At 38.7% G+C, this 27,184-nt stretch overlaps 1 protein-coding gene and 1 long non-coding RNA gene across 11 annotated transcripts in view; one reads left to right on the forward strand and one right to left on the reverse strand.

Annotated features, from left to right (window-relative positions):
• Window positions 1–27,184, forward strand: part of LOC119647833 (neural-cadherin) — a 1,165,868-nt gene that overhangs the window by 830,379 nt on the left and 308,305 nt on the right. The window contains exon 2 of one of the 10 annotated variants that reach the window (XM_038049135.1): window positions 1,680–2,222. The exons of 8 other annotated variants lie outside the window; for them this stretch is intronic. In XM_038049135.1, coding sequence (XP_037905063.1) covers window positions 2,171–2,222 — 52 coding nt within the window. In that variant the 5' untranslated portion in view covers window positions 1,680–2,170. The remainder of the gene's footprint in view (window positions 1–1,679; window positions 2,223–27,184) is intronic. One more of the 10 variants, XM_038049142.1, reaches the window with a different exon arrangement.
• Window positions 9,546–10,517, reverse strand: LOC119647881. Its single transcript, XR_005248960.1, has 3 exons — window positions 10,321–10,517; window positions 10,175–10,226; window positions 9,546–10,057 (listed from the first exon to the last, which is right to left on the reverse strand). It is a non-coding gene; the product is annotated as an uncharacterized LOC119647881 (long non-coding RNA).

A 27,184-nucleotide genomic window follows, 5' to 3' on the forward strand; every position in this document is an offset into this window, starting at 1 on the left:
AGGCAGAAAATTTCCTGAATCCTTGTCCTAAGTGGACATATCCAATGAAATAAAATGTTCACCCACTTCATAAAAACTTTTTCATCTCCAAAGTTAATGTTGTGAGCTTCCTTACTCCTACCGAATATCCGGTTGATCCGACTGGGTTGATTATTCCGACCCAATTTGCCTGCGATTGACAGATAGAATCTTTCAAAATTCAACACTGCTCAGTAGTACATTTCGGTAAAACCCTAATAAATATCCGGGATTCCTATCAAAACTGCACACATCCAATACCACAACAACACCTTAAGGGACCAGCTGCCGAAGGAGGGGGCCAGGGTTTATTTTACTGCAAAGGTTTATGTGGCACAATTTCAAAAGCTGAGACTGACGTACAGCCCATTAGATTTACTCTTATGCAGAAAATAGTTTTCTAGCAGAATTTTTGCCCTGTCTCGAAAGGGATATGTGATAGCACTACAACATCAGGAAAAATTAAATTTCTCCGCAATGCTGGCTTGTTTGCAGCAGTCACTAGGGCGAAAGCTGTATATTTTTACGGGATACGGGTTCCTGTTTTTTGCAGATAATAATGGCGAATACAAAGAACACTTAATTCATACACTCAACAATGTTCATTGCTTTTCATAATTGTATCCCTTGCTTGCGAATGTTCTCCATAGCTTCATTCCGAAGTAGTTCTAGAGGGTGCAGTATTACTATTAAAGTTTGGCACCATAAGAGCTGGGTTTAAAGGAAATACCGTCTTGTTACACGCATAATTGAGCACGTAGTTTGATCAAAGCTTAATTGAATTTGCTAATTGGCGGGAGAATTTGTGTTGCATCTGTAGCTTTTCAGAAAATGATGGTAGGAAGGAAAGTGCAACATACATAGCGGTTGGCTGTTACGTCTGGATTTCAACCTGAATTCATTTGATGTGGCTTTCAATAATTTGTCTTTTCAGTTGGGTCTCACTCGAATTAAAGCAGCTTACACGCTGAGTTCTAGTAGCTGTAGTAGTTTTATCCATCATACCCTGCAACAGACTATTAATTTGTAGAATAGAAGCTAAAAGCCACTGGGGCTAATTGATTAAGGAGAGCTTCACTCTGAATTTATCGAAAAATGGAGTATGCATTTTCACTGAGCGATATCATTATTTGCTCCAGAACGGAAATCCTAGTCGAAGCATTTCTGTACATAATGCAGCGAAACATAACCACATTACCATATTGAAATTCACTTTTCAGATCTACGTAATATCTACAAAAAGTTTACATATTTTTCATGAACACTGGCAAATACCTAGGGTATAATATCAGGATAAGGTTGCAGTGAAAAAGGGAGGGAACGGAGCTTCACTGGACCAGAAAAATCTGAGTGCATTGCGTTTAATAGATACGTGATGATGTACCATTATCGTCAGTTGCTGCTCCCATGATTATTCAGCTCAAAAACAATTCAGCGAAAAACGACACAGATATGCAAAAACAAGGATTCTCATTTTCATGCATGGATATTATGTACTAGTAACATATATGCACGCTCGATATCCACTGCAGGATGCAATTCTTGCTTTGTTGAAGTCACGTATACCATCTCCTGCCGCCATTTATGCCGTACTTAACAACCTTTCGGTACAATGATAATTTCGTTTCTTTATTAATTTATTATTGATTTTTTTCATATAGTTATCGATTTATTTATTGCTATCCGTCGTAAGTGATTTATTCCGAACGATGTGATACCACTCATTGTTCGTACGCACTCTGCCAGTTATTAATTAATGATCGCTGTGATCTCCGTTTGTGCAGCGGCGTCCTGTTTTAAGGCAGAACATTCCAGCCAGATTGAAGGAACATAAATGAAAATAATGATTTTAAAAAGGGTCGCATGGGAATTCAAATTATCAGGCCCCTAAGTGCTCTCCATTAAATAGTCAGTTGTATTATGCAAAATTCAAGTGAATTCAATTGTAGTGTTCTTATCTGTGTTGTACAAGTGGCGCGTAGTGTTGTTATGTGAGAGTAAACCGTGTAAGAGTTTTTGATTATGCTATGAAATGACGGAGCGAGCAGATAAAAGATCGTCCGGATACCATCTGCATTACAATGTCGCAATTTTATTGTGGTGCTGGTGGTATCACTGGTGCTGACTAGTTCTTCAGGAAGCCGTTAGAGTTATGGTCGACCCCCTGAAGATATTTTGGGTTCTGACAAACAGCACATATTTAGGTAATTTTATTATAAATTATATATTTTGATGTAAGTAGGTATTATACATATAAAGTCATGTTTGCCCCCAGAAATTCCTTATATACTCATATAATAGCAAAGTTAAAAAATAATATCTACAGGGTCTGAATTTCTTTCCTTCTTCAAATTCCTAAATTATAGGCAATCTTTAAATAGAAGATCGCACGAATTTTCTCTTCAAAGTAAGTGGTCTATTTTAAAGTCGGTCCATTATTCTGGCCAATATTACGTTTGCAACTATAATAACGCTTTTGGAGTACTGAATATTTCGGACTACAGTGAGCGCAATTTCTATAGGTGCTATGGCATTTTTAATAATTTTCAAGGAAGGCACAAAGAACGCTTGCTGTATCATGACCACTTGCATTAATATCTGTTCTCGGGTTTGCTGGGAAGGCGTTTTGACATTTGCAATGTGATCAGCTGATTAGTTGTGCTAATTTCTATGTTTTTATGGTGAAAATCCGTTTTCAACTGCGCAATTTCTATAAGTGCATACGAAAAAAAATGTATAGTGTGTTGTTTAGAGGGGGCTTTTCGTACAAAAAACGGTGTGTTATTAGTAATAGTATTGTTTAATGTTATATAGGTTAAAATCCATAGTCTTATATTATTGTTTTATATAGTAACAACAGTATGCCACGTTGAAAAGTATTAACTGAAACAGAACGAGTAAAAGCAGCCACTATGAAGAATCTGGGATGCAGTATGCGAGCTATAGCAAAGGAAATCGGCAGATCATTAAATGTTATCCGAAATTTTTTCAAATTAGGGGAAAAATACGCCGCCCGAAAGCACCCGAAAGGAAACAAAAAAGTTGGAAACAGGCTCATCACACAAATTAAGGATGAAGCGACGAAAAATAAATTAAGTCCGGCTGAAATTGTTTCCAAACTGAATCTTCCCATCAAAAAGAGGCGTGTTCAGCAAATTTTGCAGGCCGATATCAATTTAAAATACAAGAAACCCGCGAAAGCTCCGCACCTAACACAGTGCCATAAAACCGCCCGGTTAGATTTTGCACGGAAACATATGAAATGGGAAGATGAATGGAAAACAGTTATGTTTTCTGATGAAAAGAAATTCAATTTAGATGGCCCCGATGGGTTTAGTTGTTACTGGCACGACCTACGAAAAGATAAACCTCCGCGTATGAGCAGAAACTTTGGTGGTGGAAGTTTAATGATTTGGGGTGCTTTCTCCTATCATGGAAAACTTCGTCTTGGGATAGTACCCACAAAAATGAACTCAGACATTTACACCGATTTGTTAGAGGTTATTCTTGTCCAATATTTAGACGAGAAAAATAACATAGATTTTATTTTCCAACAAGATAACGCCGCCGTCCATGCTTCCCGATTCACAAAATCTTACCTAGATTCTAAAAACATAAAAATAATGGAGTGGCCCTCCCGTAGTCCCGACATAAACCCAATCGAAAACCTTTGGGGAATACTATCCAGAAGGGTTTATGCAAATGGGCGGCAGTTTAGCTCAGTCGCTGAATTAAAAAAGAAAATATTAGAGTGCTGGGGGGAAATCGATGATAATGTACTAAAAACCCTTATTAATTCAATGCCAAACAGAATATTTCAAATAATAAGAAATAATGGCGCAAAAACAAAATACTAAAGTTTGATTGATGTCTTTTATTCGATTGGTAAAAGTGTTACAATGAAAGTGCACCTATGGAAATTGCGCACTGAAATGCTATTTTTTGTTAATTTTTTTAAGAATAATATTTATTTCGTTATTTTTTGTTTGTATTATAATTTAAAATAAATGTGTCCACTTTACTTTGAATATAATATTTTGTTTTAACATGAATTTCATCTCAAAATTGAAAAAAATTGGGTGTGCCTATAGAAATTGCGCTCACTGTATAACGTTAAGGACACATTAGAAAACATGTTTTAGGATTTTTTTTAGCCGGAAAAATTAACTGCAATGCAATCAAATTTGGACATTATATTAGTCATATCCTGATTTTTTTTTAAAAATTTAAGACCAAAATTGAAAAGCTACGCGACATTATTCCGATGAAATCTGTAACTTCAACTGCGGGACGGGTACCGATTCTAATTTTTATCTGAAGGCAGAAAGCTTTTAATTTTACTTATTTTCTAAGATTACTACTAGCAGACTTTTTTTTACAAATAATGCAAAAAGTACCCTTATAAATATATTTTACCAAATATTGGTCCATATATTCTTGGTAACTTTATAAAGAATCATACTTCAAAATTTCATAATGGTCAGTTTATCATTTTTCGTGTGAGAATTTCCGTAAATATGAGAAACGTCAGGCAGTAGATTTTGAAAAATCGCCTATGAGGTATGAAGATATTTCTCCCTTTTAAATATAAACCAAATGCAATTTCAATGTATTCGTAGAATGGTTTGGGGTCAAGTAATTATATACAAACTATTTACATAGCGCTCGAGCCTGCACCTAAGAATCGCTCGTTTCTGCTCTCACAAAATAGACCCGAATTTCGCTTTGAAATTTTTGCCATGAAGTGGTTAAGTTAACGATAAAACCTCCTAATGTGGTTTGCCCTCAAAAGTACCTCATTATTGGTGAGAAGCTATTACTAACCAACTTTGACTATTTGCTCTGGTCTGGATTCAATATCAGTCAAAACTAACTCAACGACAAAATGGCACGTTTCTTCGCACTTTACCACACTTGCAAAGTGTATGATTGGTGCTAGTATCCATATCAAAGACGAATACCTTGAAATAGCTTTTATGAAATATGCTGCACCATATCCACAAAGCAAGCCGAATCCATCAACATAAGTAGTAAAATTCAATACAAAAACAACATAAAACCATCTACTAGTTCCTCGATCAAAATCATTCCCTACTTCTACTTTCATCCCGAACTTTAGGATGGACCTTTCTTGCAAGAGAAAAAAGACAAAGGACCCCATATTAGACAGTATAGCATTTTAACATGCAAAGGGCAGTGTATCTTGATTTTTGAGAGCGAGCATTATTTCACTTAGAAGTTATCTTTATTTGACATAATTAAAAGTTTCACAAAATCGAAACCATCTTTTTACACCAAGGAAAGCTGAGGGACCACAACTGATATTCAGCATCGGCAACCGATAGTCGTCTCATCCACTTGTACTAGAAAATATCACGTAGACCAACATCATACTCGTTATTCAGCAGCAGACATTCATTACTAAGCTATAACATTACAAATTAGTTACTTAAAGTCACGAATCTGCATCTCAAAATTCCAGCCTAAAGCCGGCTCAAAGACAGCCCAAAGCCAGCCAAAAGAGCATCACACCAACAATAGATTTGCAAGTGATATTCGGCGTCGGCACTGGCTCGGCACTCCACAGCTGCCGCTACTTGTACTGCGAAGATGTGATGTTTTGTAATTTGATATAACAAATGTTTTCTTACTTATAATAAAAGTAATATGACCATCACTTTGGTTATTGCGGTGATGTTGCGTAATATGATGGTATCAAGTTATATAATGATGTTTGGTAATGAGATGATGTTGCAGTGTTTGGACCGCGCTCGGTGATGGTAGACGAGGGGGTGATGCTGCTATAATTTTGAAAAGATCATTAAAATATAAGATTTATCTTGCATCAAATGGAAATTATCGAAATGGTTACACTTAAAATTAATCATATTGTTACTGCATTGTTTGCTTGTTACTTTCCAGGTACCAGGTTAAACAAACCGAAACTAGGAAACGGTATCTGAACTCTCATTCGAATTGATACGAAATTTTTAAAATGCATTAGATTCGACAAAACACACAATATTCTCTTTACTCAAATAAAATCAGTTGAGTTTTTAGGACATGTAACTTGGGAATCCACGTTCTTCTCCAAGAATGGATGCCCTTTCAGTCTCGATCTAGCCATTAGTATAGTCAAATTGATATTTCACATCCATTTAATTCCATTAATCAACTCTCGTCCTCTCACTTGCAAGTTTACTTTTATTTTGAAGCAAACGGCAGCGGTAAGTCTAGAATTTTTTGGTAAGATAGATTGGACAAAACTTTGTAATTATTGGAACTCACAGGACACGATCTAGGCTTTAAGAAGAAGCAACGGTATAGAGACCATGATCGAATCCTATACTAAATTATAAAGGATGAAGGCGAACAAGCCTCCTGTCAATATTTTCCATTTGGGAGTAGGGTAGATAAATGCGTTTACGCACAGAGTGTTAGACATTCACAACGGTATGCTGTCGAACTACCAACCAATCACCTCCGCGTCGTCAGAGAGCTAGTTCACATTACTTCGGGCTGTCGCCTTGGAGAGCTTTCAAATCAGGGAATTCCTTTCACCAACAGAAAGAAAGAGAAAGGAAACTGTTAGTGCAAGGAACGCCCTGCCATTCCGCCTCTCCAGCTGTAGAGCTTTATCTTCGATGCAACGAAAAGATCCCGAACATAAGTAAGCAGTATGCCTCTACCTGTCAGCGCTTCTCAGCATTTCCACTGATAATGCTGTCAGGAGAGAGCTGCCTTGTGTCTAAATAAAGTTGAATTCTATCCCGCCTTCCACAAGAGAAGAAGATGTTTCCAATCTGGTGTAGGTAAGCCTCAAAACCTCCATGCTTAGGAACTGGGTGAGGAAATAGTAAGCCTTATCATGCTTCCGATTAAGCAACGCTGACATGTCGAGTCTATCCTAGAAAGTGTTTCAGAATTCCGGCCCTAGGATGGATGAATCCCTGTGCTCCTAGCGTCTCATAGAGCAGAGAGCGGTTTCTCATGTAATCCTTCAATATCCGTACGAGATAGCTCGACACGTGGACAGTATTGTTTATTGTGTCTAAAGTGTCTTTCCATCTTACGGAATCGAAAGCATTTTTAACCTCAAGCGTAACGAGAAGCACCATCCAAGGCTTGCATAACAGAATCAACTATAGATCTTCCTGTTTTTAAACCAACCTGCCGCGCAGATAGGTCTCCTGCAGCGAGTCTACTTTTGATGAGCTTTTCGGGCACTTTTCCGGTATGCAGACGGCAGCGCATGGTCGTTTTCCCTTTGCTGATCAGCGCAAGCTTCATCACCTTTATTGGAAATGAATGCGCAGAGCAGTAAGTTTGGCCGATGTTGGAGCACTAGTTTGTGTATCCCTCCCGGGATACCATCGGGTCTTGGCGCTTTCTTGTTTTTTTTTATATAAGTTTGCCTCTTCTAGTTCTTCTACAGAGAAAAGTTGACACTTCTCAGCGCCTTTCAGGGTGATGTCATGAACCCATATTTGATGCGCAGGGAACAGTCCCTGTTCCATCTGCTCTTATTAGTACTGATAACAAGCTCCGCCAACGTTAACCCAATCGTTGGTCGCAAATCCTATGTGAAAATCCAGATAATTGGAACACATCGGTCAGGTGGTTCAGGTGTTTTAACATATAATGAATTGCTGCTTAAAAGAATGTCTTTTTCCTTCATCCCCGGTAACTATTTCCAGTCTGGATTTCGTGCTAAATTATCTCTCACTCACCAAAAACGTTACGGAAGCATTGCATTGTGGAGAACTTGTAGACATAATACAATAAAATCGTGACAATTCGTACATCGATAATTCATATTTTCGGCTAATTCGTGGAAATTTGTAGGTCGCCAGAGTTAATTTTCTTTATATTGCACTCCCGATAATTGGTAATCCCGATATTTCATACCAAACCGTCAGTCCCTTGACGATACGAATTATCGGAATTCGACTGTATCTTTCAATATAGATAAAACATTTGATTCGGTCTGGCATTACGAACTCGGTCATAAAAATTATTATGCCGGTTTAGTTAGTGAACATTATTCTATCGCTTTATTGGCAGGTATTTTTCAAATGAAAATCTTCTCTGTACTCTCTCAGCCAAATTTGATATTCCCACTGGTTTACCCCAAGGCTACTTCTCAAGTCCAGTACTATTCAATGTATGTTGGCATGATATTCTGTCTTCATCTCGGTACATATCTCGCATGTCTTTCATGTCTCACACAATCCCTCAATCATTGTTTCTTTCCTTCATCTACTAAATTTTCTTGAAAAATTACTACCACTAAAATACAAGCAATATTCTTACCGCCGGGCCAAGTGGTCCTCTGGTACTTCTTCTACATTTTTCATAAAACCAAATTTATTATCAACGGTCAGAAAGAGAAAAAAATGCTTAGCCTTTGTTTAGAATATCTTCCAAGTGGTCTTTATTTTCTTTCAAGTTTTTGGGCCATCATTAATAAGAATCTTAGTGCGTCCAGTTACAATCCAATACAGTCCAATTTACAGCTGGCCTCGTATTTGCGTATGATAATCTCATCCCAGATAGTTCATGTGTGTGTAAAGCCTAGTCGTCTCCATTCTTGCTTTTATTTCATGCCGAGGCGACCAGAAACATGAATTTATTCTAGACATAGCAAAAAAGGCATGACAGCTCCCCAAATTGCCCAACATATTCAAGGTCAGCGGACCGTTTCTCGTACAAGAGCTCTACTTCGGTTGTGTTTCTCCTCCTACGATAAATTTTTGGGAGGATTTTTGACCCTATTCGGAACTACCGCTCTCTCATAGATACATGTAAACCGAGGGGTTCCTGTTAAAAGCCTTTACTCGTTCTCCTTAGAACGACATTCCTTTGACGATCATATTATTTTGTCCCAAGATTCAGTTTCAACAAACTTTTGCGACATGGATCGAAACTACAAATTTTAATACAAAATGGATGTTTTATATTTCTTTTTATCACTATGAAAATGGGAGATAACTTCGATGTGCTATTTCCGAACGCCGGTCAACTTATGAAAATCAATAATCGATTAACTTTGTAAAACTTTTTTGATACGTAGTTGTGAAATTAGTTCATCTTGTCTAACCAAATGAAAAAAGTCTGCTAGTTTCTTATTAGTCCTTGTTTCTCTACGACCGGTCAACTCTATTCTTCTGTTTTATTGTTATTTCGTTTCAAATCTATAAAGAAGAGAACAGTGGAACATGTTTAGTTTTTTGGAAACATGTTCCCAGATTATAACATAATCATAACAATTCCATGTATCCGAATATAATAATGAAAGAATACCGTATTCAATGTGGGAATTGTGTTCGATCGAAGACTGGAGGCGTAAACCCAACAAAAGGAAAGAACCACACACTTGCCACGTGGAGAAATTTAAGGGAGAGAGCAAATGAAATGACCGTCGAACATTTTATTAGTCTACACAATGGAGAAGGTTGTCCTGAATATCGAACTAACATTTCTGCTTTGGGGAAGTTATGTTATATTTTTGGGGCAGAAACAAACTCAAAGTATTGGTTGGAAGCACGCTGATATGTGTATATATTTTCGCCTGATTCTATCCAGATCTCTTCGTATGATTCGAAGTTAAGTGCGTAGATTTTTTAAATATTTTGACAAGTACTTTTTGCGTACATTTAGCGGTGTTCTTTCCCCTGCCAAATTTCAACTAGAATACAATCAAAAATTTTATAATTTATAGAACAAATTGTATTATTTGTGTCTATCACTCGAAGTATGGACTCTTGAAGTCATTATGCTTTTCCAAATCTATCTTGAAGTTGATATACTTTATTCTTTGATATTTGCAGATAAAATGTTTTAGAAAGTGGTGCGATTGGTAAAGCATAGAAGTTAGGATACTTGGTGTTCAGGCCAATCAGTTAAATTCCAACCCGTCTTGTATGTTAATTTAGTGAACATTTCCCGAAGATCAGTAAAATGCGGTCTGGAGTATATCGATATGGTGCTTGCAGCCCAAACTACAACTAAATTCATTATAAAAATAATTCGACTTGACCTGAAAACAAAAATGAGAATAAAATATTTCGCTACCCTTGCTGCGATCCAACAAGGGGAACTACGACGTCTAGTGCTACCTATTGAAGGCATATCGGCTTTTGAACTCAAACCTTACCTAGTCATCTCACGACCTTCCAAAACTAATACCATAACGCTCTGAAGTGACTCTGAGATAAATGTGAGGGGATAACATGAGTTAGATGCTGTGTTGAAAACAGATGGTAACATTCATACCCTATTTTGCGTTACCGTACACTTTACCTTATGAATGTGATAAATGCAGAGCAAATCCTTCAGTGATAAGGCGTATTTGGTAATATCGCCTGCGGAGTGTAATATGTGATGTTGGTGATATAACATCACATATACGGTCAGGGTAGTGCAAGGTGAAGTTTTTACTTTATAAAATCACTTTTTTCAAATAAAAATGTTATATTGAATTACCAACTAAGGTGATGTTCTTTGCGTCTTTAAAAAATTGCAATTTAACTAAACAAATTGTACGGATGCCCCTTATTCCCGAGAAGACTAACAGAAAATTTTAAAGGCCGTTATAAAGTATACTAATACAATGACTAGACCGAAGATACAATTTGCGTTCTATTACTCTGCATAGCGCTCTCCAATAGATTATAGAGAACGATTATAGAGAAAAGTCCCCAATTCTCTTCTTTCAAGCCAAACTTCAACCCAACCGTCTCATCGTATTTGTAACGAGAGCATCCACTTGCTGATGTGATCCTTTACCGATCAGCTCTTGTCTCTTACCCAGGCGAAGTGACTCTGCCTGCAATTGAGCTTGCAATTCCATTTAAAATTTATTTGACTCCTAGTATCGTATCGATCAACCCAACTAACTAGTGCCATTTAGTTGGCACTATTACTAGCACCACAATAATATGAAGTGAAATGAAGGGTGGTAATCAGTTTTTGTAGTGAGTTTATGGTGCAGAACTGATAGAAATTTGCGAAAACTGAACGTTAAACACAAACGCAAATAAATATAAGAAAGGACAATAGCATAATATATAATAGAAACTAGGAATTAAGGATAAAAGAAATCAACATAATGCTATTCTGCAGAAAACAAGCGGGTGAGGGCAACGACATTTACTGTAAAAGCTTTGTTTATTCTGAGAAATCGGGGAAAAACTCAAAATTTTATATGAAATTCTATTATATTTTCTTCCCATTGCTAAAAATAAAGATCAGTATTCGGCGGAAACATTTGAATGGACTTAATAAAGGTGTCTCATCACTATCCGGAATTTTAGCAAATCGCGTTATTAAGTTTATTTCAACAGATAATGTCACTGCTTGTATTCGTCGTGAGTTCCAAAGACGGTGATAATATTACATAAGTATGCATTTTTCCAACGTACTTTTCTTGCGCTTGTTAGCATGAATCATCAGAAATTTGCCCCGTGTTGAATATTTCGATGCAACAGTTTTATGGTCGATTCTGCTATGCATTTTCCCTGCAAACCATCACCGCTGCTAAGCATAGAAGTGTTTGCATATGTATCTGTATTCCAATCAACGGGATGATCCCCTTAAAAGCAAACTATCTAACATCTTTATAAACATATGTATTGTCTTTGCGTAGTGACTATGACTATCTAGCTATGAATACGACTGATCGTTTCCCAACCAGTTTTGGGGGAGACAGTTATCACCTGCCCATAGTTCGCTATTGTTTGATTCATTCCTTACAGTCTGTTACATAAGAGCGTGGTCACTGTTACACGTAGATAAAAAATCAGAGCGTCCTGTTTCTTTTTCCATGACATAGAGGGCACCTCAGTCCAAATTTAGTCTTCAATTGAGTGGTTTTTCGAAATGAGTGCTGTTTACGCCTCTCGCTTTGAGGCAATTTTTCTATGTTTGCATGAAAAAGGACCCAAATTAACGCAAACTGCTGCTGCGAAATATATGGGAAAGTCGAAGCAGTTCGTTAGCAAGTGGATAAATCGCTATAAAAAGGTCGGTAACGTTGATGATTTTCCTGATCGCGGAAGTCCAAGCAAAGTTTCAAAAAAAGAGGAAAAAAAGATTCTCGCATTGTTCTCGAAAGATCCAACTTTGACTTTACGTAGAGCTGCTGTGAAATTGAAAGCAAAAGGTGTTGACATATCTTACGGAACGATTTGCAGGCACTTGCTTGCCAATAAACTGAAATATCGCAGTACTTTGGAAAAACCAATGCTGAGTGCAAAACACGTTGAAAAACCAGTGGAATGGGCGAAGGAAAACTTGGACCGCGATTGGAACAACGTAATTTTTTCTGATTAATCCTCCTTCTGGACATTTCCGAGCATCAAACACGCCTGGACAACCTTCACCAGTTGGATGCTTCAGCGGACTGTTAAACACCCCGTCAAGGTCCATGTTTGGGGGTGCTTCTCAAACAAAGGTTTCGGTACTTCGTTCTTATTTACCGAGAATTTAAATGCCGAAAAAATGAATAAAATATATCAAAAGGCTTTGTTACCATCTGCTAAGCAATGGTATATCAAGAAAAATGAAAGCTGGATTCTTCAAGAGGACAACGATCCGAAACATCGGAGTCGAGCGTGTAGCGAGTGGAAGGCGCAAAACGGAGTTGTCACTTTAGATTGGCCATCTCAGTCACCGGATGCAAATCCCATAGAAAATGTGTGGGCTCTGATGAAAATGCAGCTTCGCAGACGCAAGCCATGTAATTTTGATCAACTTTCTCGACAAATTCGGGAAATTTGGAGGTCTTTTCCGGTAGAATATGCAGAAAAACTAGTAGAAAGTATGGCCCGACGGTGCCAGGCCATAATTGACAATGCAGGAGATTGGACTTGCTACTGAGGTATTTGCATTGAGTATTGACAACCAAATTATCAATAAATTTGCGAATTTTCGAAAAATCAATTGTTGTTATTATTTAACAGTGACCACGCTCTTATGTAACAGACTGTATATAAACCTTGTTTCCTAATTGCTACTACCACAATAAGTCCTGAATAGTAACATTCAGTTAGGTTCACTCTATTTACCTTTCTATACACCGAACATTCACCGCTTTTTAGTAACTGCAAAACCCACCTTAATCATCATCATCCCAGTACCATGAGATTTTGCATAAAGACTGTAACATATAGCATGATCCTACCAAGTTTGATGGACTGTTAGTAATAAAGTTATCATAAGTCAAAGTCAAAGTATCACGCTGAAGCGAGCATTCTGATATAATATATGTACACATTATGTGCTAGGTACAAAAGGAACAAATTTCGATTCCAATATTTTAATATAAGAAATACACAAAACCTTCCACACTTAAGTCCCCATCCACTTGATGGTGGACCGGACTAAATAAGGAGCAACTTACTCCCTCGTTTTTTAGTCCATGGATCCCTAGTATTGGAGCGTAGCACCCCAAGCATTAAGAATTGAAAAAATCAAAAATTTTGACTGACGGTTTCGTCCAGGGCAGAGGCAACTCATCAGACGCTGCCTCACCTCTGCCCTGAGGGCAGAGGTGAGGCTTGGGGTGCTTGGGGTGCTACGCTCCAATACTAGGGATCCATGGACTAAAAAACGAGGGAGTAAGTTGCTCCTCATTTAGTCCGGTCCACCATCAAGTGGATGGGGGCTTAGTATCCCGCAGATCGTAAACAACAACCTAGCTCTAGTCTAGCTTAGACTACAACGACTGGGGTTTTAAGTCCAATATAATTCGCAACCTTGTCGTGTTTTTGCGATGATAAAAAGGAGCGTCTTTCCACCTGTTGGCACTTTCGGTCACGCTGCTCCCAGGGCAGAGGTGAGGCAGCGTCTGCTGAGTTGCCTCTGCCCTGGACGAAACCGTCAGTCAAAATTTTTGATTTTTTCAATTCTTCCACACCTGTTTGATTATTTGAGGTCTATTTCGATTGAAATGAGGCTCTCATACGTTGAAAATTATTACAGCAATTAAACGATGCTCTCAACCATCCACCAGCTGAATACGGAATTACCGTGGTCCGTGGTCAGCATCACATCTGTTCATTCAAGTTCCCTATCCAACCTAAATTTGCCTCAATTTCCCGAAAAATATCTGCAAAGGACTCATTTCCTACTTAGAATAATACTTTTTTCCACTATTTTTACCTTCGTAGGCTTTTAGATTTTAGTCAATTCTTGCTTGGGATTTAATCATTACAGCAAGGATTATAGGAGGATTCCAGTGGATATTTCGCTATAGTTTTCTGGGGTCACCCAGCTTATTCATTCATCTGTCTTCTTCCTTGAACACTATTACATCAATTTCGATTCGTGGGCTGTCAATTTTTTTTTAATTCTGGGGCAAGTCTACCGCAGAGTTTCATCCACATTATATAACATGGTTATGCCTATCATTCTCGATCCGCATTTAATGCCTGGAGTCTTTCCATCACCGTTTTTGTCAACAGGGTACGAACAGAGTAAGCTGATCACATTGCTTAAAAGTATTCACGAAGCCTTGGAGTTTTTGCCGAACAGTGTTGGTGGTTTTCCTTACACTACTCCCAATTTGCAGCGTAGAGAGGGAATTAACATAAAATATTCTCAACTTGGTATTAGTGTTGAGATAATTGTATTTTCAGATTTTAAACAAAATTGCGAAGCGGATCTACCGCTATTAAAGCGTCGAGTGACATCAAGTTCGGTGGCGCATTATAGATATGCAAGGGGATCACTATTTTCGATGCCCTGCCCACTAATGCAAATAGGATGTGCGCGATGACCAATTGGACTAAGAACCTTGGTTTTGATGGTGTGTATCATCTGTCCAATTGCGCTGGGCATGTTGTCTAAAACTGTAGTCATTTGTCAAAGTCCATGATGCAATGTGAGGGAAAGCAGATGTCATCAGCAGATGCCCTCCACCTCCTTTGGCCAGGCTAACATAGAGAATACAACCGATAATGGAAAGAAATGCCTTCCATTGGATTGATTTCAGTTAGTTTTGACAGGGCAGTTGTCTCGGTAGTTGTCTGCTGGTTGCGCTGAATACTCGTATAGTATTTAGCGTGGCAATATTGATACTATAACGCGGGTCCACGATGTCTATTGCATGGAAATTGTACTCAACTGTAGCGTTACCACTAGAACTTCGAATTATTCCTCCAAAATATGTGGTGGCGAGTGATCTGTTAATATCGGTACTTATTAATCTGCCGGAATACCCTACATATGTGGGTAGTTCAGATTTATCAGTTTCAACAGGTCGCAGCGTGAAAGCGTCCTTGTGGAATCCGACTGGTACATTAATGCCAAAAGGAACCTTTATTTACAGTTATTGTGTTACCTAGTTTAGATCAATTCTGCAATAATGATGAAATGCCTGTTTCCATATTGGGTAGGCGCTTGAACGGATTATCGTTAATTCTAGCATATTCTTTCGACATCCGACATAAGTGGCAGATGTCTTTGAGGTCATTAACTGTTCCTTCTAGCTGGTTGCTGGGAATTCGCACATTGGTCAAAAAATCGATTAATCTCGCATCCCATTTGTGTTCATTACCTAAGTGAGGTGTTGATTTGCAACTGTATGTGAGAATAAAATCCCACATATGGATGCCGAAAAAAAACTGATCAGTAGTTCGGAAGAAAGGTTGGTTGTCTTTTTGATATCACCTTTTGAAATTCATCAGTACGTTAGTACTTTCTTTCTTTTTCCAGTACTTTTTTCGTCAAATAGGTATTTTTCAGCGCTTTTCAATAGGCGAAAGTAAAATTTGGTAATATCTTGTTTTTCTGAATGATAGAATGTCCGAAAATTTGAACTGGTAACGTTACGTTGCCTATGGTCACTGCGTGAAATAGCTTAAAGAATTAAACCGTAAAACCAAGTAGGAGTTTCGATGAATGCAATTTACCACAGCATAAAAGGTGTAGGTTGAACGTAAAGTTGAAGAATCCACTGCGACTGCCAACTCTCGCAGTGGATCGTTCGAAATACAACGTCAATCTCAATTCACTGGAAAGTCCGGTCAAAAAAATCACAGTACACGATGTATATGGTTACCAAATACAATACTCGAACTTAAGTACGGTCAAATACGAGTACCATTTTTTAAGGTTTTGTGTAAACACAAAATAAGGCATGAGGCATGGACGCATCACATGCTTTGGCGATGCATTGGGCCACATGGACGGCTCTTTCCGTAGAGGCACCGGCTTTATCAGGTTGATCTAACCACACCTCTATGAAGGTCTGTTCATCCAAAGTTTTTGCAGACCAGCCTGAAATCTTTCTGGGTTTCGGGCATGGTGGGTCTTTGCCCTGTGGCTGGATATATGTCTGAAAGAAGATCATCTGGTCATCGCTGTGAGTGTAGCGTTCGCTGACGCACCGGGGCATACCACGCGCCAGCGCAGGGCTGACAAAGGTCAGGTCTACAACCGAACCTGACCACACGCATCTTTCTCGGAGACGGTTATAGCGATTGACACCAAATTTAGTAGAAAAGTGGGAACTGTGAATGCTCATGCACATAGTGTCTTACATCCTTTTACGTTGAATTTAAGGGGGGGGGGGGGGTCCCCAAACCTGCAACAGGTGGGTGTAAATTTTTTTTTCAACAAATATAGTCATGTGAAGTATCAAAAGAAAGGTCCCGGTTAGTACTTTTCGAAGCCGGTCTTAGTTTAAACATTTTAGATATCGCCTTCTGTTTGTAGTTAAGTCTAAAATTAATAGACCATTAGCTTAATCCCAACTACAATTTTATTTTATTATGCATTATTATTACTCCCTTCATCAGTATCAGGCTTTGTACTGATGAAGGGAGTAAGTTGCTCCCGAAATATATATATACATAATAAAATAAAATTGTAGTTGGGATTAAGCTAAGCTCTATTAATTTTAAACATTTGTTGGAAAGGTGGGGAGTGCGGGGGGTGAAAGTGATTATTTCTTTAACGGACCGGAAAAACCGGACCGGAAAAATCCAGGAGGCTGCCATTGTGTGGTGCCTAGGCTCCGAAATATCCTTCATACCGATATCCCTTCAAATAAAGTGAATAATAGTACATTACTATAATTTTTAGTAATTGGCAGAAAAATTCTCCTTAAGTTCATCCTAGAATCACGAAATTTGGTGAAAATCGCACTATTACTAACAAAGTTATCATAGGTCAAATCTGTGGCTTCTGTGCAAATTCAAGACTTTGAATGGTAATATCACTTGAAAGTAGATATTTTCACATAATATATGCATATATTACGTGCTACATACTAACGGGACAAATGCACACTCAAATCTCTTTATAAAAGAAATACACAAAACCTTTCATACCTGAAGCGTCTGGCTTTCGGTTTCCCGACTTGTTACTTTTGTCACATAATTTTTTCACTTTCGACAACACTGGCTGATACTGAGAAGGACACCTTATGCCGAAAGTAAACAAAATATAAAACTAAATAATGAATGGAATGAAAAATGAAATAAACTAAAATCATCTGCAATCTGTATATGTATATTTTGTTATCACTCTCCAGCTAATGGGCGTCCACGGTGGGTTTAACAGGCTTCCAAGCTCCCAATTTTATTCGGAAATGCTGCAAATGGAAGAACTATTAGTCGTTTTCAACTTCAATAGTATCTTTTCGGACCTTCCCGCTTTCAGTGTAGTACTTACCAAGGCAACCTCCCAAATGAGGATTTACGTCAGAATTTGGAAGATGAACAAAACTTTCTCATTAGGATCCGACATAACAATGTCATTATAATGAGATGGTTCCATATGGCACTAGCACAAAATAATTGTTTTATCCATTAATCAATAACAAACAGAAAGCCTACAATCAACAGGAACACTCTCAATCGATTACTAAAAGCGTCCATAGAAGTATATTTTAATTTTGTACAATTTGTTATCTCGAGGCATTTTGAAGACCAGTATTATTTGAGGTGTCCCTTATAACACAGAAACAAAATTATTTAGGATGGTAGTCATGTTGAGTGTAAGACTAGCAGTAGCAACCGTTTTTTTTTTTCACTTTTCTAAAAATATCCTCTCTTGGAGTTTTATGTTCAAGGATAATTCAAAAGGAATTATTTGTACAGATGTAAGCAATACTTGCTAATTTAACACACAAATTCCATAGCCTCGAGTCGACATCTCCGAGAAGTCTCACGGAAGCTAATACGGATATAGAACTCAAGTAAATTCAGGCGGAATCCGGCATAGCGTATGCAAAGCAATTAATTTTAGAAATTTCTTCATCGAAAACACGAAACATCTCCAAATTGGGTCTCTCAACTCTCCCCGAAAATTCGTTTGTCCCTACCAGCCAATTGCGTATATACCGGGTGCTTTCGAACGAAGTCGTTTTCCAGGCCATTACAGTAGCCCACAGCTGATCGCTGTCCATCTAACTGCCTGTATGGTCAGAAATATAGTGCAGTACAATGCAACTAACCAAATTTAAATAAATATTTCCTACGTAAGGATTCAGATATGAAATAAAGAGATTAGGAAATCGAAAAATCCGAAAAAGCTGTGTTCTTGGAAGCAGATGAGAACAACTAGATGTTCGTTTTAAGCGACTCCGGAGCAAGTCAAAGTGGGTCTTACGATACTTAAATAACTATCTTTTACAATCTAAGGTATGTAACAATCAGCGACCTATCAGCTTACAATAAATTGGCCGTAGGAGAGCTACCTCATTCGCATGAAACTAGATTAAACATCCAAGCGGTTTCCAGCTACATATATTCAAATATTATAAATAAACCAGCTGAATTGCTGGTAGTCCGTTGCATGGATTATCTGCAAGTTTAGAACATGATGTAATTGTTTCCGTTGTCTATATCTACAATATTGTTTTTTATTATATTGGTGACCCCATTAACAAGTTTAACTGCAATTATTGTTAAATGCACACATCATATGGAACAGTTTAATCCGGGCTGATCACCGCAAGATTATCCAAGCTTTGCATCCATTAATTTCATTCAATGAATCGTATCGATTCGGAATCTCTAAATCACTTTTTAATCCATGCCAGACTAGGGCCTGCTCACTGTCGTGGGGTGTGCCACATAACTATTACACAGTAAATTATTCCAGATACTTCCTCCTATCCAACACAATTACAATTCATGCTAATTAATTATAATTATTATCTTGAATCCTTGGCTTAGGTTTAGGTCTACACATACGCAATTAGTGCCGAGAAGACTAGTTCCAGCTCTTTGCCCGTTATTAGATGAAACCTTAATATACTTATAACGATTCGATTGATTTCTCCATCCTTTTGAATTATTCGATGGCGATTTATTGGTCTAACAACATAATACGCGTTAGAGTGGAAGATTGGCCATTGATTAGATGCAGGATTCAGGTTAATTGAATATCGATGACCACCCGTCAAACACTTTCCTGTATCAACATCTGGAATGGGATGCCGATGGCCACATTAGCTAAATGTAAAGTGCAGGATGTAGGAATCAATGAAATTATTTCGGAATGATTGATGTGTAATTCAGAGAATTTTCATGGTTTCCTCTGAAGATTTTGGGGTCGATACCGGTAGGAAGAACGCAGTTGAATATTCATGACAATTTGAATGTTTAATTGGTATTCGATACGAACTGATTAATGATGTAAGAGGAGCTTATATACGGGATGCCTTCACCAGAATATAATGTGATGATTTGAGGTGTGTTGCGTCAGTAACACAGTTGAGTTAGAGTCATTTTCTCAGGAGGTCCATTGCCAGCGCTTACACAAAATCGTCTAGCCCAGCCCGTTTCTCCGGGAAGTTTTGTTTCGTACAAGAAGGGAAAGAATTGTTTTTCTGAAATAGAATTATTTACTAAATAAATGTGACACTAACGAACGAAAGTATCTTTTACTGTCTTTTTCGTTTTGGAATATTTTAAATTTCCCCAAGGACTAAGGCTTTCTGTGATGAATTCGATTGCATTCACATTGGCTCACATTCCGAAAAGAATCAACGCTAGTCATTAGGTACCATTTCTGATGCTTATAAGATTTGTAGAAGTTAAACAGTTTCTCCTTCTTTCCACATAATCTTTGTTTCTCATGTTATTTCGGGAGACACTTAGTCCCTTCACTAATGCTTGGCTTAGCTAACGGAAATACATACTTAGAATAAGCTTAGCTAAGTACTAATGAAGGGGGTAAGTAGCTCCCGGAATAAGTACTTACAAACATGCAAAAAAAAATTATTTGGAAAGAAGGAGAAACCACATGTTTACCTTCAAGCCTAGTCATATTTCTTCGTTAATTGAATACATGAAAGGTGCACATGTTATTCCATGAAAATTACTTGGAAGACGAAGCCATTCTCTTCCAATTACATTACTCACTAAAATAATCCTTAAATTGGAAAAACCTCATTGTTCTCGATGATTGTATAGTTTTTATAATACTTGCTGCGTTGAATCTATTTGAGTTCCCCGAGTACTGACCCAATCCTGTCATTTTGTATATATGTTTCCATTGAGTAAACCCTAATGCTCATTTCTCTTGTATACTTGTTGTACACACAATCACTCTTGTTCATAGCTCTTTCCAACTACTAAATCCACTGTTGGTCCGTTCAGATTTTATAATCCTTAAGGATTTTCGTAATCCCATTTTCTCTGCTCCTGTACCTTCGCTGTATGTATTCTAGACGAACTAGATGAGAGTAACCTTTTAGTATCTTTATAAGGATGTCTCATCCATTCATACCAGAAGAAACAAAGTGGTACTTTAAGTACCGTTCAGCTAAAAGCAAAAGCAACAGAACAATCAAGAAGAAAATAGAAAAGATGTTTGGGTTGCACGAGCAGAGGGAAGTGGAAAGGATCTCACTAGATGCTTTCAGGGATACTGAATTATGTTTGTGTTTTTGAGTTGATCCAAGTCCAGAAGGATTCGAATTGTGATGTGAATTCAATGCACCTTTGTGAAGATGGTTTCGTATCGATGTGTAAACAAATGTAAGGTTTCAATAGGAGAAAAAGTTCCAGTGGGTGATGATTCGGAATTAGGTATCAAGTATGTCAGAATTGTCTGAAATGTGAAGCTGCAAAACGTCTCACGAAGATGCTTCAGTCAGGAGGATTTTTATCATATTCTTCTTCTCTTCTGACGGAATTCTTTTTAAGAGTTTTGAACAACCTGAATTGGAAACCTTTCATTAGATACACGGGCTAATGGAGCTTTTATTTTTCAAGGATAGATTTTGGTCAGTATCCTTTATGTATTTATTACTGGAAGAATCTTTGATAGAATTACCACAAAACAAATGAAAAAGGGACCGATTTTGCACAAAAAAAAGTTACCTTCTAGGTCGCTTTTCTAGAGGATAGTGGAAAATGTGAAAAATCGGCCATCAGTGTCTACTACGATCTCGAAAAAAAACTCACTTGTGGTTCGTCCTGTTGCACCTTTGGGTCGTCTATACGCTGCAAACGATCAGCCGAATTATATCTATTTAAGGTCCACATTTCGCTAACAGAGCATAACACAGTCTGATAATCATTAAGTAGATGCATAACGTCTGTTCTTTAGTATTGGGGGACTTTTGTATGAGGAGAACTTTTGTTCCCCAGCTGGATTTTTGTTTTTAAATCGACAATTTCGTTTGGGCATGCTATGGCCGAGTAAGGTCAATATCAGCCCCTCGACTACATTACGCCGCATTAGGTATGGTCATCATGCAGGTGAAACAGTCTCGTTTAAAATCGAAATAGGAAAAAGTTAACAATACTGAAAAAAAACTTGTGGAAGCCCAACGCCCCACAAAGAAGTGAACATGAACCTTGACACTTCTTTTGGGGTACAACCACCTTTTCAAATGTGACCGAAATGTTCGATACTGAGTGGTCTGTGAGTTCCGCTTTTTTTATTTAAATCAACTCTATTTATATTTGTTTACTGCTACCTGAAAAGATCCAATAATTAACTGCTTTTCTTCGTACGAGAACCATGCATTGTTGAACCTAAATTTAAACTTTTAATATGCTTCCTTTACATTTATTGCCCCCTTGCAGCTTGTTTCAGTTGCAGGTTCTTGTCATTTGTGAATATTTTTCCGCTGAGCTTGCCTGAATATCTTTTTGCTAGTGATGACTGACTAAATCATCTTTTTGTCAGGTGAGATGCCTCCATATTCTTATGTCTTTTTAACATTTGCTTCCAGGTCCGAACTAACCGCTCACTCCTTATTTATAAGCCTCTATTTTTAAGGTTTTGTGTAAACACAAAACCTTATTAAAATCGGTTTACTGTCTGTCTGTCTGTCCGTCTGTCTGTCTTTTTTTTTTTTTTTTGTTGAGGTGGAAATCTTCAAAAAGACACTGGTCTGAACACACCAGCGTGTGGGATTTTTACCCACTAAAACCACCCCCGACTCCCTCCCTGCCCCGCGGAACCACCATAAGGTATTACATCACGGGGCGGAGTCGGCTCACTCTAGCTTTGTCATCTTTCTTCTACACGCGGCGCACGTGACCGCGCTTTTCTCCTTTCCTTTGCCTTTCGCAATTTATCTTTAATAGATGCGATCATGGAGTTGACCGCATCCCAATTCTCTTGATGTGCTAGCATTTTCGGTACCAGATTTTCTGGTACCAGCACCTCTCCTAGAGTCTCTTCTAGATTCCTCCTTTCTTCCACAAATCTCGGACAGTGGAAGAATACATGCTCTGGGTCCTCTGGGACTCCATTGCAATTTGCACAATCGGGTGAGGTCTCCAATTTAAACCTGTGAAGGTATTGGAGATATCCTCCGTGTCCCGTGAGAAACTGGGTGAGATTATAATTAATCTCACCGTGTCGTCTCTCCAACCACTCCTTGATGGCAGGAATGAGCCTGTGCGTCCACCGGCCCTTTCCTGAGCGTTCCCACCGCTCTTGCCATCTATTAATGGATCTCTCCCTCTCAGCGTTCTTCGTCCGCGATGAGGAAGAGGTTGGCTTTGCATTGTATATATTCGCCATCTCATCTGCCAAGATGTCAATCGGCATCATTCCAGAGATGACGAATGCTGCATCATCTGAGACAGTCCTGAAGGCAGAGCATACCCTCAGGGCTGTCCTCCTGTAGACTGAACTCAGTTTGGTAGCATTCCCTGACATCCACAACGCCTCCCTCCAAATTGGGGTCGCATAGAGCATGATCGAGGTCACCACCCTGGCTATAAGCAACCTAGAGGTATGCCGTGGCCCTCCCACGTTCGGCATCATCCTCGCCAGGGCCATACTAGCAGTGGATGATTTATCACAAACATACTGTACGTGTTGCTTATAGCTGAGCTTCCTGTCTATCACCACCCCCAAGTATTTGATGGTCGGCTTGGAAGTGATGATATGATTCCCGATTCTAACACAGGCGTAATTTCTCTTCCGGCGCTTCGTGATGAGAACCGCTTCTGTTTTTGCCTCCGCAAGCGTCAAACCAGAGCTCTCCAACCAGCATTTGACAGCACTGATTGCCTCGCTTGAGTATAACTCAGCATCTTCAAGATGCTTTGCGACAACAACCAGTGCTGTGTCGTCAGCGTAACCCACCACAGTGGCTTCCTCCGGAAGGGGAAAATTAGGTACATCGTTGTACATGATGTTCCACAGTAGTGGGCCCAATACGGAGCCCTGTGGGACACCGGCGGAAACAACGTACTCCTGCGGTCCGTCATCAGTGTCATACCATAGCCTCCTTTCAGTTAAGTAACTATCGACGATAGCAGCGAGATAGGCGGGAATACCAATCTTCGCTAGGGATTTGCGGCCGTCTGTCTGTCTGTCCGTCACACGCATTTTTCTCGGAGACGGTTATAGCGATTGACACCAAATTTGGTAGAAAGGTGGGAACTGTGAACGCTCACGGACACAGTGAATTACATCCTTTTACGTCGAATTTAAGGGGGGGTCCCCATACATGCAAAAGGGGGGTGTAAAATTTTTTTTCATCAAATAAAGTCATGTGGGGTATCAAATTAAAGGTCTCGATTAGTACTTTTCAAAGCCGGTCTTAGTTTTGACATTCGTTGAAAGGGTGGGGAGCGCGGGGGGTTGAAAGTGATCACTTCTTTAAGGGGGCCATTCTCAGAAACTACCAAACCGAAAAATCTGAAAAAAATCAGGAGGCTGCCACTATATGGTGCCTGGGCTCCGAAATACCTTACATGCCGATATCTGTTTAAATAAAGTTAATAATAGTATATTACTACATTTTCTTGTAATTGGTTGGAAACCCCCCTCAAGTTAACCCTAGTACCATGAAATTTCGCAGTGATATAGGCTATAATTTGGAGCATGATCTTGCCAAGCTTGGTGGAAATCGCACTATTACTAACAAAGTTATAATACCCCAAATTTGTTGCTTCTTTGAAAATTGAAGACTATGAATGTCAATATCACCCGAAAGTGGATACTCTCACATAATATATGGATATATTACGTGCTACGTACTAAGAAATACACAAAACCTTTCGTACCTGAAGCGTCCAGCTTCCGGTTTCCCGACTTGTTTAATCATGTGATCCTTACACTTAAGTGTGAATAAGATTTTTTTGTGGTAAGAACCTCTTTCGCAAATCGGCCGAGATTCCTCTAAACGTCCATCGGCCGTCACATCACTCTGGCATGTGGTTAGCCAGTAAAAGCATCAGATTAACATCCTGTTTTCATACGCCGACCAAGTTCTTTGTTTGTGGTTGGGCTAGCGTACTCCGATGATACAACTCAGACAAGTGTTCACGCAAATTTGGAGCTAGTGAGTAACAGTGAAGTTCACTTTCTATTTGCTACTCCCATATAGCGACACAGAAAGAACACCAGCACTAAACAGTCCCAACTTGGTCTAGGTGTTCAGGTAACTGAATTTCTAGATTTTGGACAAAGCAGTCAAAACAGATTTTGTGCTGTTAATGCATCGGGTAACATATAGTCCTTCAATTAGATAATAATTTTTCTGTTGAACTTGAAGATTATATTATACCCAAGGTAACCATTCTACCATATGCCAGCATAGATTTTCAGATGTACTATAATTGTTGAGGCTGAAACCATCACTTTAAAACGTTCGATGAAAATCAGCTAATGTCACTTTGACACACGAAGAATATTTTTGTATAATTCAGACCATGCCTCTTCAGGTAGTGACCGCGCAACTTTATTAGTTGTCTAGCGTGCTGGTTTTGGAACTTTTTCTATGAGGTCATTGAGTTTGGTTTGTTTGGTATCTCAGTTTTTTTTTTTGCGCTACGGCGATTTGTTCCTTCAGGTTTAAATTTAAGTTTAAGTAAAAACAAGCTTATATTATGCTTTCACAGTTCAAATATCAAAACGAGTTGTTTTCTTCCTCAATGAATATTAATTACTTTTTAACTGCTAATCCAAATAACTAACTGTTGGAAAATTATGCAGACATTTTGTTCGTTAGGCAAACTTGTGATGCGCTGGCTTTCATCTGTTCCTACTACGACCAAAAGCGGCTGCAGATATTGTTGGCTTCGAACATATAAATTCAAAAACCAGACATGGCTATGAATTACCATCACCATCAACGGCGCAACCGGTATCTGATCTAGACCTGCCTCAATAAGAAACTCCAGACACCCCGGTTTTGCGCCGCGGTGCGCGGCGTGCTAGACTACGCCATCGCTCCATCTGAGGCAAAGTCTGCCACATTTTACTTTTCTACGATAGACATTGCCCTTACGTATTTTCCCTGTTGGATCATTCTCACCCATACGAATTAAGTGGTTCGCCCACTGCAACCTTCTGGACCAGATTTTATCCAGAACCAGAAGGTTGTGGTAACGCCCGCAGACTTCGTCGTTATGTAGACCTACGCCCATCTTGTTGTAGGGTGCCAAAAATTCTTCGGATGATTCTTCTCTGGAACGAATGGATTACGGCGGCCGAAATTGTCGGTTTAAACGTTGGCTGATCTGAGCCAACACCACTCTATCCTCAAAGAAGAAAAAATGTTGTTGTTTAGGCTCAGAGCAAGTAAGGTTTAAGCCGGTCAAAATGGTTTATACCCATGTCAGTTATAACATCTGCAGTTGCTTTGGTCGCGCTGCTTCACAGGGTAGAGGTGAAGCTGCGTCTGATAAGTTTGCCTCTGTTTTAACGATCAAAAAATTGAACTTAACTTCCGTTTCTCTTAAATCTGTAATTTCCCTCCGTGATGGATCTGGCAACTAATGATTTGAATGGCTTGGTCTATTTCTCTGGGTTGAAAAATATGTTTCTCTCAAGGGCTCCTATTGTGGTTTGTCCCATTTATGATTCCTTCGTTGCCATGCTTGGGGCTTTTGACGGTAGATATTACTTCAATGTTGCGTTTATTGGGTAGTGAAATTTTTGCAGAAAAATGAGCTCGGGGTGACAATCATACGGTTCTGGAATGGAAGTTAGGCTGGTCCCGCTACTATCCTCTTTTTGTCCATTGAAATATCTATCCCGGGACCAGGGCAAATCCCCTCCACTCATACACCCCTTTCAACAGTCCTGGTTGTCTTTTTTCTGAACCTATTCGTTTACGCAGTTTCATCGTCGTCTCTCACTATTCATATTTCTTCCGATAATGGGGTGGGCATTCGATGAAGGGTTGCATGTTGCCATCTTTTGTATATTATCTAGTTAGAGGTTAGTTTTGAATATATGACAAATTCAGTGTTCCTTTTGTTTTGTATTTAATTACATGCAGGAAGGGTAGTTTACGATTATGTTCGATTTTCATGGTGAATGTTTTTGTGGATCATTTTTCTATTCGCTTCATAACCCACGTGCACCGATGTTGGTGCTTCCTATTGTTTTAAAATGTCAACTCCTGAATGGAAAGTAACTTTTGCTTATACAGACATTTTAGACATGTTCATGTTCTGACGTATTTTCCTTCGCCATTCCCACGGATATTCATTAATTTTTGTTACTGTTACGGTTTTAATTCTAAAGATACAAGTCTTTCTTGATTGGCATGCTGGAAAATAAGGTTTTTATGCCCTATGATGCCATGCTTCCTCGTCCGAAAGTATACCAGAATTTTCCGATGAGATCGTCTCAGTTCTTTATAGGTCATTTCCTTGTTGATTTTTCTAGTTCATCAAATTTTTGAAGAAGTTGTTACGCTATCTTTTGTTTTGGTGACTTCCTT

The sequence above is a fragment of the Hermetia illucens genome, chromosome 1, assembly GCF_905115235.1.
Source record: "Hermetia illucens chromosome 1, iHerIll2.2.curated.20191125, whole genome shotgun sequence".
Classification (NCBI taxonomy): domain Eukaryota; kingdom Metazoa; phylum Arthropoda; class Insecta; order Diptera; family Stratiomyidae; genus Hermetia; species Hermetia illucens.